The sequence below is a fragment of the Henckelia pumila genome, unplaced genomic scaffold (genome assembly GCF_033568475.1).
Source record: "Henckelia pumila isolate YLH828 unplaced genomic scaffold, ASM3356847v2 CTG_461:::fragment_3, whole genome shotgun sequence".
Classification (NCBI taxonomy): domain Eukaryota; kingdom Viridiplantae; phylum Streptophyta; class Magnoliopsida; order Lamiales; family Gesneriaceae; genus Henckelia; species Henckelia pumila.
This window is the reverse complement of record NW_027331831.1, coordinates 13,955,676-13,969,286: the sequence shown is the minus strand read 5'-3', so window position 1 is coordinate 13,969,286 and position 13,611 is coordinate 13,955,676. Positions and strand designations below refer to the sequence as shown.

Below are 13,611 nucleotides of genomic sequence, written 5' to 3'. Positions count from 1 at the left end.
TCTCTTGCCTCACTTTTGTCTAAGGTGTAGGAGGAAGACATTGACCATGACCCAATGAGAGCATCATTTGTGAATATCCATTCCCACCCAATGTATATAATAGGGGAATATTTTCCAAATTCCAAACTCGTAATTTGTTTAATATGATGTTTTTTCATCTTTGAGGACTATCATTTACTCTAATTTCACTCATCTTTCACTCATATTTTATACACTTTAATTAATTATAATTTTAATTGTTAATTGTTGATTTTGAGCAGATTTATGTGTGAGTTTTGTTATTTTTGTGATTGAAGGAAATTAGTAAGTATTGTGGAAAAGAGAAGAAAAATAAGAATTTGAGAAGAGAAAAGAAAAGAATAAAATGGAGAAAAGAAAATTGAAGCAGTAAAGAAGAGAAAAAGAAAAGAAAAGAACAGAGTAACGGGAAAATGAGAAGAGGATATTTGGGCTTTCATATTGGGCTTAAGAAGGAAAATTTTTAGCGCTTCTCTTTAACGCATCATCAGGAGCAAACGCGCATATACTTTTGTGAAGTGAGAAATCAATACCGAGACATGTGCGCGCCCGCCTAGGATTTAAGGAGCGCCCGCTTAATCGTGCGATCTCAGATTTTAATTATTTCGGCAAATATTTTGTTGGGCTTTTTGCTGGGCTTTTGGATGACGGTATATAAAAGGATTTTAAGTCATACAATTGAAGGGGAGCCGCCACACACGCATATGTACACATATCAGAGAGAAGGATTTATGGGAATTGATCGTGCATATTTTGAAGAGAAATCTGAGCTTTTAATTGAAAAACGAAGACGGAGATCGATCAATCAAAAGCATTAATCTGAAATAATGGTTAAGGTACAACCATATCGAAATCAGTGTAATACAATATGTCTATGACCTTTCTTCAAGTTTACTGAATTTTTGAAATATAAGTGTTGCATCAACTCAAGCAATTCAATAGCGCACGTAGAGAATCCGTAAGTGACCTTTGTGTTTTAAAGAATATGTATTTTTTAAAATTCAATCATTCATAGTATTTTTAAATCATGTTAAGTACTTTTTACTCTTGATACAACATGAATTCTGTTTGATATAAATATTTTTACGGCACTGTTGTGATGTGAATTAAGAGTGGGAAAAAAAATTTTGAACTATGAAAAGTTAATGTCTTGATGCGGTGGGTAATAATAAACTTTCTATGACCTCACTATAGTGACCCGCTCCATAATCATCTATTAATCAAATTTTTAAGAATTCAATGAAAAATTAAATAACAATAATCAGATAATTCAGCGGAAACTATAAAAAAAACTCAATCAAAAGCATTAATCTGAAATATTGGTTAAGGTACAACCATATCGAAATCAGTGTAATACAACCAAAGATAAACCAACTGAACCAGATAACCTAAATCTCAACGACAATGCTCCTCGCCTCGGGACTCACTCCTGTCTGCCTCATCCAACCTGAGGCCTGTCCCGCAGAATAGGGTGTCCAAGATAAAAACAAGGACTTGGGCGCTAACTCTCAGTACAATAAATACGAGTATACAAACTTAAATATGTATGCATATCACGTGAACTAGGTAACTGGATCAACAAGGAAACTCCTGCTCAAACTGGATACGCTAGAGTGCATAGTATCAACTCAGAAACACCCCTATGGATAACTATCACAAACATCCGAACATGGATCTAAAATATCCTAGAAACCTCTCAGCCCTCCCGACTCGTCAACCACCGTGACTCATGATGTCCAATCTTCAATAAACTCGAGCTGATCGACCCTACTAGAAATGGCTATCTCGAAGGAGATACAACTAAACGTGATACATGACATGCAACATATGAATAGTAATACATGCATATCATGGAAAATAAAATGCAACATATAAGAATGCATACTCAGCTGGATATCTCGATCAGTACTTATATACCTCTATAGTTAAAGTCTAGGTGAACAACCTAGTATCAAAGCCTATAATCAAATGTATACCGTATCAATTTTTATATTTTAAAAATCTTAACTAAGCTAATAGATACTCCCAAACTTATCAAGGAACTCAGAGTAATACATGTGTCCGTCGTTAACACACTAATGATGATGGTCCCAAACTCTAGGCACAACTTTGATACGATCTTCGTAGTGTATCACTATCGCTTGGCCCTTGAGACGAAGCCTAAAAAACCTCAAATTTAGACTAAAAACGAGAGAGGAAGCTGAGGAAATAGGAAATTCAGAATGAGGGTCTCAACCTCTATTTATAAACAGGATTTCGGAAGTTTCGATCTACCATTCGAACCTTCCGAACTAGTTCGTACATCCCAATCGTGCCTTCGGTTCTTCCGATCTCATTCCACTGAACGTGTGTCCTGTGATTGGATAATTCACTGTCCAGACAGAGTTCGGACCTTCCGAGCTGAGGGTTCGAAGCTTCCGAAATTATTCGATTCAAATCTTCAATCAAAAACCCATAACTTCTTATCTAAAGGCGATCGTGTCTTATGATCTCAAGTTTGGAACTTCCGAACTGCTCAGTGCATCCAAACTGCACCCTTGCCTTCCGAAGTCCTTATACCAAAGTTCAGACCTTCCAAACTGCTCGGTACTTGATGCCCTCCGGGCCATTTTCGAATGTCTTAAATAGGATTTTCTAATAATTTTCCTCAGTTGGTTCCTTTATCATGCTTAAACCATTTAAACATGCTTATATGGTTAAATTTCTTGATTAGGAATCGAGTAACTACATCACTCCCTTAGCGAAATTACATATAGGGGACTGATCAGTTGGCCACGAATAAGGATATGAATTTTAGTGCCATGTTACGTTATGATAAGTTATGCTTTGTCATGATAATATATGTTATCCTATGAATATGTCTATGGATTATGTTATGTTTTAAAGCCAAGCTTAAACTCTGTCAAGAATATATGCATATGTATGTTTTAATATTATGTGATCGATTGGTCCTCACTTGCTGAGTGACGTATATATCACTCGCCCCTTACTTTCCTCCAAGATGGTACCTAAGAACAATTAGAGGAGAAAGAATAAGACGTGTTTTGAGGATGGTGATGAAGAGAGTTTTTGATTTTTTATCGTTATTATTCTGATTTTTAAGTCGTAAAATGCTTCCGTTTTTATTCTCTTTTGGGAATTTTGCAGTTGTAAAGACAATTCATTATGGATTTTTATGAATAGACATGTTTTGGTTAAATTATATACTAAGAGACTTGTTGTTTACGAATTTTATTTGAAATCAACATCGATGTCACCGACTCCGGGATCTGGGCATGACATACACAGTCTCAGAATCCCTCTCATTCCGGTACAAAATCGATTCATTCACGTCTTCATTCGCCTAGAAGCCTGATAGGAACCACTCATTGTCCCTGCAACCTCTTGGCACCGGCAATCACTCCCCGCATTCTTGTCAGCCTGGGCATCACATGCCCACCAGCTTCTGCATGGTTCATCCTTGAACCATACTATACTAAGAGAGGTCATGTGACGTCCCGTATTTCTCATTTAAGCTTATAAAAATATTAAATTTCAAAAAAATACATATTAATTTTTCATTTTAGTAAAATATGCATTGTGCTCGTAAGTATAAAATATCATGCATAAAATTAAGTTCAATCAAATGACTCAAAAATCTCATGACACAAAACTTGTAGAAAATCTCTTTGAACAAAATGATGCCACCAGAACTTCCACATACATAAAATTTGATACGATAAAGTATTCGATCTTAAAAAAGCATGCTAAGACATGATTTCAAATAAACATGCATAACATTAATATAATTGCATAAAACTTTCGTGAACATGCGTGGCATAAGGTTCTCAGACAGCGTGCCATGCAATTTCTTCTCACCTCCTCGACTACTAAGCCACATGATCAACTTTTAAATAATCAACTCCTTCGTTTTAATCTGCACCATCCAACCACAGTGAGTCTAAAGACTAAACAAGCATATATAATAACGAGTACATAATAAAATATTATAACATGCATAGGATGTGATCATAACATAAAAATAAACTTTATTTTCTTTTGGTGATGAGATACATGCAAATGTGGTAACCATTAGGCACATTCATTGGGTCCATGATCATGTAAATAGTTGCGCAACATAAGTATAACATTTGGTACAACTTATATCAGCCAAAGTCAATATATGTTCTGTCTCATATCGGCAGTCACCGATATGCACATAAACTTTCTTTTTTTTGTAAATGCCTTCTTCGGAGCTCATCCGGGACACCAATCTTGTACTATCACCACAAAGTACACTCAAACATCAAAATTTTCTTTTCATGCATCATCAAACTCATCTTTCATCATACTTCGTAAAACATCATAAAATTCGTCGTTTCGTAAAACATCATCACATTCATAAACGTTTTCATCATAAAACTTCTTTTCGTGTCTTGATCTTTAAATTTTTCATGTTTAGAATCATGCATGCTAAATTGAAATAAAAGCAAGAACGCTTCTAAAATTTCATGCCTTTTATAGGAACATATATTTCATAACTAAACGGATTTATGTGAGTCGCTCTTTTCGTTTTTGGATTCAAACCTTGACATTTTTTTCATGAAACATCTTATAAATATTTCAAACACCTTAAAAGACCTTAAAAATGAATTCAGGACTTCAAAATGACAATTAAAAAGGAAACCTGGGGCAGTCCCTAGCGCTGAGGCACCAGGGTTTCGACCCTGGCGGCGTTGGCACACCTCGGCACCTTCCTGCTATGTCAGGAGGAAATTATGAGGTTTCTTGGTCTTTTTCGGTCTTTTTCCGTCTTTTTAGATCCTTAATTCAAACAACTGACTCACACATTGAAAATTCGATCACTTTCATGAAAAAGTTTTAAAACTCGAAAAGGATCCATCTGAAAACTACCCACTTCGAAATATTTGAATCAAAATTTTTTTTAAAAAATACACACACCAAAATCAAAAATTTCAAAATTCTCTTGCATCAATTCTAAAAAATCATTTCACAAAGCATCAAGAACGATCCACTTTTCATAGTTCTACATCATGCTATTCAAAATCTCTCAAAAATCCATGCAATATATATTCCATATACATCAACATGCAGATTATTATATCTATGTATCTATATTTGGGTGGTGGTTTCAAAATATTGGAGAAACTTACCTTTCTTCGTTGGTAGGGAGAAATCCGGACTTTGGGATGCGATCTAGCCTTCAAACGAATGATCGAACGACAAATTTTACCACAAAAAGTGCAGAATTTCAAAACTGAAGGGAGATGGAAAGATGGTGGCGTGAAAGTAAGAAAAGGGGAAGAGAAACTTATGGGTAGGGAATTGGGGCGGCTGTTAGCGTGAAAGGAGGAGAGAAAGAAAAAAAAGATTTAACGCTAACTTTTTTTACTGCAATAAGTTGGACTTTAATCTTTAAAAAAAAAAAAAACCTATGGACCGAAAGTTAGCCAATAAAGTTTAAAATATAACCATTTAAAATAACTTTCTTTCCTAAACTTAAAAATTGAATATCATTCATCAATTTTAAATAAAAACCTTCATAAAATATACTTAACTTAAAATTTCTTATACCTTGCTCATAGGCTAGTAGTCTCAATTTCCTTCATCAGCGAAATTAAACTCATACTTGAAAGGCATCAAAAACTGACATTTTCATAATAATTCATAATTTAAACATTTAAACACAATCTTTTCATAACAATTAACTTTTCATAATAATTAATTAAATTTTCGTAAGTGGATAAGTGGATTTATGGATTTTTCGGACATTACATATCGGTTGTGATGCCAACTGTAACGCCCCAGATTCGTTGACTGTCTCCATTATACCAAGATGGATATTTTCAGCGTACTTTTGTTCTCACTCACACACCTTGATAAAATTTTTAGGAGATCATCCATTTCAAAATTGCTTCAAGTTATGCACACTTAACTTTGGAATTCTTATCTGATAAGCTCCCAAAATAAAGATGCATTTTCTTGATATGACTATTACCAAACAAATCTTTTAAGCTCTCCTCGACAGTGGATTTCATGCATACACAGTCTTAGAATCTCTCTCATTCTGGTACGTGATTGATTCATTCATGTCTCTCTTCGCCTAGAAGCTTTATATGAGCCGCTCATTGTCCGTGCAACCTCTTGGCACCGGCGGCTACTCCTCGCCTCTTGTCAGCCTCGGGCATTGTAGTGACCCAATCCGGATCCACTACTAATCAGAGATTAAAGCTTAAATAAGCATGCAATTTAACATAATCAGAGATATGCTACGAAAACCCAAATAAAAACTGGATCGACAGAATACAACCAGTTAAAAAAAATTTGATAAATACAAACCAATCAAATAAATCTTAATAACGATAAATCCTACAGCTAATCCTGTTGTCTCTTCTTGGTCACTGACTACTCCGAGTCCCTGGGCGCAGTACCTGCACCTGCACCTGCAACTGCCCCGTCGAATGGGGTGTCCAGAAAATAGAAAACACTGGACGTGAGCTCTAAAGCCCAATACGCTAGTATGGGTAAACATACAGACATGATGCATGTATGATGAAATTTTCGGGTATCCGTATCTGGATAACTGTATCCAAACTCCTCAGACTGGGGCCTAGGATATGAGCTCGTCACAACGGGGAATCAAACCACTGTGCGCGACCACTCACTCCAAACTAGACGTGGACCCGGGATCCCTTGATGTCAGTGCTGGTTAGACCCGTCGATCAGCAGAGCCCTCGACATCAAACGTCCAAATAGGGCTGAGCGACCCTACTGGCTCATCTCAACAGATGTACAGGCTCAATATGATATGCAAATGCAACATAATAAATCCATGCAATAATGACACATAAATGCAACATATAATCATGCATACCTGCTGACAATCTCAGTCAGTACCTATGTACCTTACTAAGGCAGTCCTAGAATTCCCGTCAAGGTTCCAAGCCTACTGACCATGCTACTGCGTCTACAATGCAAAATACCCATGCATCACTATTTAAGCTCTAAAAGCCTTAACTAAGCTATAGCATACTCCCTTATATTTTTAGGAAGTCAAAGCTATACATGCGTCCTTCGTCACCCCGCTGATGGCAACTACCCTACAACGTGGGCACAACCCTGCTGCAGTTCCGCAGCTTCGAGCACAGCTCAGCTACTCGAGAACTACTCCGCTACTATGTTAGACACTGTCTGATTATACTAAAATATACTTCCTACTCCAACTCTAAAATAAGATTACCCAAAAAGCCATAAAATAGAGCCATATGGGCGAACGAGAGAAGTTCTGAGTGCTAGGAAATGAGACGTTTCGCCCATATCTATAGACTGCAACCGGACCGTCCGATCACACCATCGGAGCGTCCGATCGCCATCAGATCGCCTGTTCTTAGATCGGACCGTCAGTTCTCCGTCATGTGTCAATCCGTTTACATGCAACCATACACCTCTCCCGGGTACAGATCGGACCGTCTGATCCATGCATCGGAGAGTCCGATGTGCCCTCATGATGTCAGCAATGATGTCATCATGCTGACCAACTTGATGACGCAAGCCCTAGTCAGATCGGGTCGTTTGTTTACCTGATTGGAGCGTCCGATCTCACGCACTTTGGATGGACCATTCTCTGATCAGATCGTCTGATCCTACCCGATAGTTTAAATCCTTCGTCCTCGAAATCTAGGGAAATCCCGAGAACGTGACATAGACCAACTTATCCCATTCACTAATAGTTCCGATTCAAAACATCTAGTCGAAAAACTTTCAAAAATTCAGACCTCGCTAAAACCTGCATGATCTAGCCTTCAATGAATCACATTACGACTTCTAGAGTTGGCTTAGAACTCCGTTCCGATTCTAACATCGGATGCCTTGACAATAATCCAGGTAATTATTTCATCCTACATTCAGGCAAATGCTTTACCATCCGCAATCCCGCTGATAACTGTATAGCACTACTGATTATCGTCAGTAATTTACTGTCCATCGGAAACGATCCAATACCATCGACTGGTAATTTCTTCAAAATCTTGTGTCCGCCGACACATGAAAGGATCTTCCTTGCAATTTAAAATATCAGTTTTCCTCTAACATGAGCTAACATGTCTAACGACTGTTACTGAATCTTGACACATTTCCAACAACGATTCAGAAACGTCACTGTCTGCACAGTCATCAAAATCTTGATTCGTCATACCGATTTCGCAAGATCATCTGAACTCTTATCAGATCACACAGTAGTTTACCGAGAACTCACTGTTCAACTAACTTATGTGATCTTAGTCACTGATTGTGTAGTAATATCTACTAGCTGGCTATTAACACAATTCCTCGGATATCTAAACCAAATATCACAAGATTACTGTAGTCTCCTGACTACTCGTCGAATAATAATTCTGACTGCATCTCTGACTGCGAATCTTAGCGATAACACTTCTTCTAAGACCATAACTAGTCATTAACTATCTCTAGATATGCACGAACTCTTTCAATGCCAAACGAGAAAACAAGATACAAACACATTGTATCCCCAACTGGTCTAACACTGACATCGCATCCCCGATGTTATCGCAAGTGTTAGCCAACCGTCTAACAATTCTGATCTTAGCGTTAATTACTAAAGATCCCTTATCAGAGTACTCACCCGAGTTACTCTTTTCTAGACAAGGACAACGTCTTGCTTCTCAATGGAATAGCCCATGCGAAACAAACGTCCTATACTATATCATTTACCTGCAAGGCATCAATATCTCGGCACACCACCTTCTGTATCTGACAACCTCAGATTACACCTCTAGTGGTATGATCACAACTTGTGAAACACTCCGACTGATCACGATTCCCAGTGATCTGAATCTCAAAACCGGAGATAATATTCAAACGATTCCCACTTGTCAACCTGTCAAGGATATTATCCCCATGGCACTAAACTTCTCAGATTGTTACCTCAAAGAATACATTACTATCCCGCCGAAAACTTAAATGAACTAACACCATCCCCAACATTAGTAGTCTGTAACGAATGTCTACATCTATCTCGTCACCCGAGATAATACTTGAAACAAAATAATGGTTATCCTGTCCTGGATAACGATAAATTCTTGCAATTGTTGACTTACGAACTGGGATGGACAAAACTGGTTCACCTCAATCCCACACAAAGTCCTCAATACTTAGCGGCAATCCAGTTATCTATCAGATCGATCAAATTCGATTCTAATATCTCAATGGTACAGCACATCAGAAACATACTGGGAGATCAATGACAGCAATCCCGCCAGACGAAAAACCACAGGTCTCAGCTGTTGTCTCATCTCACGGCCAAAACAACTGATGCTAATCTTGCTAATGCTCATCAAAAATCCGTAATCATTGACCGGATCACAACTCAAGGACAATTCCTAAGAATAACATTGGAAAGATCCGAGCAAAGTACTCAACTATCAGTCCCCGAAAACTGTCATGCACTAACAACATGAAACATGTAAGGCCTGAAAATATTAAGTTATTAATTACGGAATTTGAGATTTAAATTCCGAATTTGGGAAAAAATATTATTTGAGAGTTTATGGAAATTAGAGAATTAATTTTCTAGTCGAAAATATTTAATTTGAGAATTTACGGAATTTGGGATTTAAATTCCGGGATTCTTAAATTAAAAGGATAAAATATTTGAATTAATTATTTATGGGATTGAAGATTTAAATGTTGGGTTTAGAATTAAAAAGGATCTATTTAGAAGCAAAGTAGTGATTAAAAACCGATTTGCAATTATTGGAATCTCAGGACCAAAATGCAATTTTGCTTGGTGAGTGGAGAAACACATGGCATGCACATATGTTTAAACGTGTATGTATCACCATTTTGCAGCCAAATATAGAGAGAAATCAGAAACTTCAGCTCAAGCTTCCATGGCCGATTCCTTTGCTCCAAAATTTATTGAAAATTGATCCGGCCGGTAGAATTTCAAATAGATCGTATATTTGCGATTACGGTTTCGAGTGCTACACTTTGACGTAAGTTTGATTAAATTCTACCATGTTCTAATTTTGAAATTTTGTTAGATTTAAGATTTGATTGTATAAACGTGTTCTAGTATATACGACGATAGCATATCTAAGTCGGATCGCGAAAAGATCGTCGTTCTGACATGTTTATCAATTTTTGAATATTTTTTGAATTTCTGAAAAATGTGAGCTGTATATTTCGAGACGTTGTTGATGAAATGAGTATGATATGAGTTGCCTTTGATAGAGAAGATGTTGTTCAGGCTTTTAGAATTTTCGGTTCCGGTCCGTTATGCCGCCGGTAGAAGATTTTGAATTGATATGAAATTCTAAAATTGTTGGGCTGATATTTTCGAATTTTGGCTGATATTTTGATGTTGATATTGGATTTAGATCAATGTTTAGATGATGTGTAAGCTTTTGAATTTATCGAATTCGAATCGTTGCGCCGCCGGTTTGAATTTCGGTTATATTATCAAGTCTTGAAGTGGTTAAGAATTTGTGATATTGAGATGAGATTAAAAGCTCATGTGATATCAAGTCAACGAGTTCGAGTCGGCAAGAAGTTGAACCAAGAGTTGGAGCAACTAAGAGCTTGAATAGCAAGAAGGGATTGAGCAGAATTTTGGTAGTTTGTCATTGATCAAGAAGTGCAAGAATTCAAAGATTTGAATCAAGACAAAGGTATGATTCGACATTATCCTCGGCAGGTAGAACAACTCGAGAACGTGGTGGTTTTCGAGTTTTACAAATCACATATTTGCATGTTTAGTTAAACTTGTTTGATCATATATGACTTACTTGATCTACTTGATTTAGTTGATCTTGTTTCTTACTAAATGAGTTTTTTTTATTAAACATATTTTTTAATTTAATATTGAGAAGTGTAGAATATTATGAACGATTTGATTGTGGTAAAATTTCTGATAGAGTCGAGATGTAATCCTCTTGAGCCACAATTCTTTCGAAACCCCGAAAGCAGAATCAAAAAGAAAATATTGGACGTGTGGACTTATATATGTGAGGCTAGGAATCAGATTTGAGTTCCTATTGCCGAAATTCCAAATATAGCATTCACAGTCCAGGAAAAAAGAGCCTGTTACCACCTCGAGCGGGAGCGTAGGTGGGAGGCTTGATTATGGCCATATTCTTTTCCCGGGATCCCAAAGAGATTATTTATAAAATATCAATTCTGCGAGATTGAAATCCTTTACCCTTTAACATATACATGTGTCGTCATGATATTGTTTTCATTGAAAGGAATCCAGCAGGTAAGGGTATATAGGGATTGAATGATTTGTGATAATAGTATATGCGATTGATATGTTTAATTGCTCTATATACATGTCTTTCATACTAAGAGGTATTTCTCACCGAAATTATCCGGCTATTGCTTTGTTTTTATATGTGTCCATTGCAATAAGTTGGGCAGGAACGAATCAGACGAGACTTGGATAGCACAAGATTCAAGAAGTTAGAAGTGGAAACTCGGGTTAAGAATTAGAGTTGTTTGTTTGTTGTCATGTTTATGTATTGCTAATTTTAGCATGATTTAAGAATAGGAAACCAGATTTGGAACTTGTTGTTTTACATTTCTAGAAATCATGTATGAAGTTATGATGTTTAGAAATGCATGTTCTAGCTTTATATCTTATATTTGGATCATCCTAGATTTGATTGGGATGGTTTGATGTTGAAAAGAAGCTTGAAATGGGAAAGGACAACAAATAGATCAGTTTCAGGACTTCGGACAGCACAGGGCTCGCTCGAGCGAGGTCATTTTGACCTTGGCCTGAGCAGTGCTCGCTCGAGCACGCCTAGGGCTCGCTCGAGCGAGGCCCTTAGTTTTTTTTTAAAAAAAATTATTCTTTTCGTGACGTGATTTTGTGTCGCCAAATGATGGTTTCGCGTCGCTATATGTCTTAGATTATTTTTGGGTTTTTATTACTCAGATTAATATTCAGATTGAATATTTCTTATTAATTAGACTTAAATTGTTAGACCGAATTATTGTGAATATGAGATTAGCACCCGAGGTCCCCACAACAGGTGATATCAGAGCGTAAGTTCTTGGACTAAGATAGAGGTTGAACGGGGTAGATTGAGTCGCATGCATTTTTAGTATGACATGATTGATGATTTACTTATTTTGATACATTATATGCGAGCATGATTTACTGAGTGAAGAAATTATATGCTTTTATGCTTACGTGTTTACCTGATTATGTGAATTTACATGAATATATGAATTCCTTGTAAACATGTTTTCTTTGAATAACATGAGAACTTGTAAGCATGTGTTATATGAAAAGGCATGAGATTATAGATATGTTTTATTGATTTGAATAGTATAATATCTGCGTTGCTTATAGATTTTATTTTAAAGTAAGTCAGGTTCTTCGGGTGAAGTAAGCACCCCAAACTGAATAGAACAGTACTCCTTAGGTGAAGTAAGTACTCAGACTGAACAAGACAGTAGTGTAAGCCTTTAGAATCGATGGATGCTACCCTCACACCAATGGAAGTACTATTCGATCAATTTCAGACGTATGATCCGCCAACTTTGAAAGGTACAGAAGATGACATTGCTTGTGAAAGTTGGTTAGAAGAGCTTGATCACTTGTTCGAGTCTTTGGAGTACTCTGATGAACGTAGAATCAGGCTGATCATATACCAACTTCGAGATTTAGCAAGAAGCTGGTTGTTTGCGACAAAACAAAGTCTGGAGAACCGAGGAACAGTAATTACTTGGAAGGTATTCAAGACTGAATTCTGTCAGCGTTTTCTTCCGATATCCTTTAGAGAAGATAGAGCTGCAGAATTTGTTAATCAGCAGCAGGGAAATTTGACTGTTGAGAGCTATGTTGCTAAATTCTTTAATTTACTCCGATTTGTTCCTCCCGTGGTTGATGATGAAGAAGTCCAAGCTAATCTGTTTATCAATGGCCTTAATCCGGATGTTTATGCTTGGATAAATGCGGAGCGACCGAATAGTCTGGTAGAAGCGATTGACAAGGCTAAAAGAGCTGAAGCTGGTTTTATGACACAGAATGAAAATTTAATCATGCCTCAGTATGTGGTACAACCGCAATTTCATCCGCAATTGTCATCACAGAGCAGATTTGAGGCAGGAGGTAGTGGCAGCAATATTAAAGAGCGGTTAAAGCTTTAGAGACAACAGTTCAAGAGGTATGGTAGCAGTTCCTCTAGCTCTAGTAGACCGAGACCATTTGGTTTGGGTCAGAAGGCAGAGTATGTGGGTGAATACTGCACTCATTGTGGAGGAAAACATGCTAGCGATAAATGCCGAGGAACTTTAGGAAAGTATCATCGTTGCTATCAAGTGGGACATTTTTCTCGAGTGTGTCCTAATCAAGGGGGAATGAGAGGAAATCAGAATGAAGATCCATCTCCTAGGAAACAAGCATCTACAGCTAACTGGGCTCAAACTTCACCAGATGACGAAACTACAGGTAATTATAAGATTTGATTAATCTGCCTGCATAATTATGAATCTGGGTGCATTGCATACAGATATAGCTGAGTAATTGATTATGCTACATTAGTTTTATATTGAGCCTTTATTTGT

General features: G+C 37.0%; 1 protein-coding gene across 1 annotated transcript; it reads left to right on the top strand.

Moving 5' to 3' along the window:
• The first annotated feature begins 12,519 nt into the window (after positions 1–12,519).
• LOC140872037 (uncharacterized) lies at positions 12,520–13,194 on the top strand. The gene has a single exon (XM_073274773.1). It carries the CDS (start codon positions 12,520–12,522, stop codon positions 13,192–13,194), a length of 675 nt encoding a protein of 224 aa, XP_073130874.1.
• The last annotated feature ends 417 nt before the right edge of the window (positions 13,195–13,611 follow it).

Excerpts from the sequence above, each read along its gene's own strand:
- LOC140872037 (XM_073274773.1), top strand. The coding sequence starts at position 12,520 with ATGGATGCTACCCTCACACCAATGGAAGTACTATTCGATCAATTTCAG.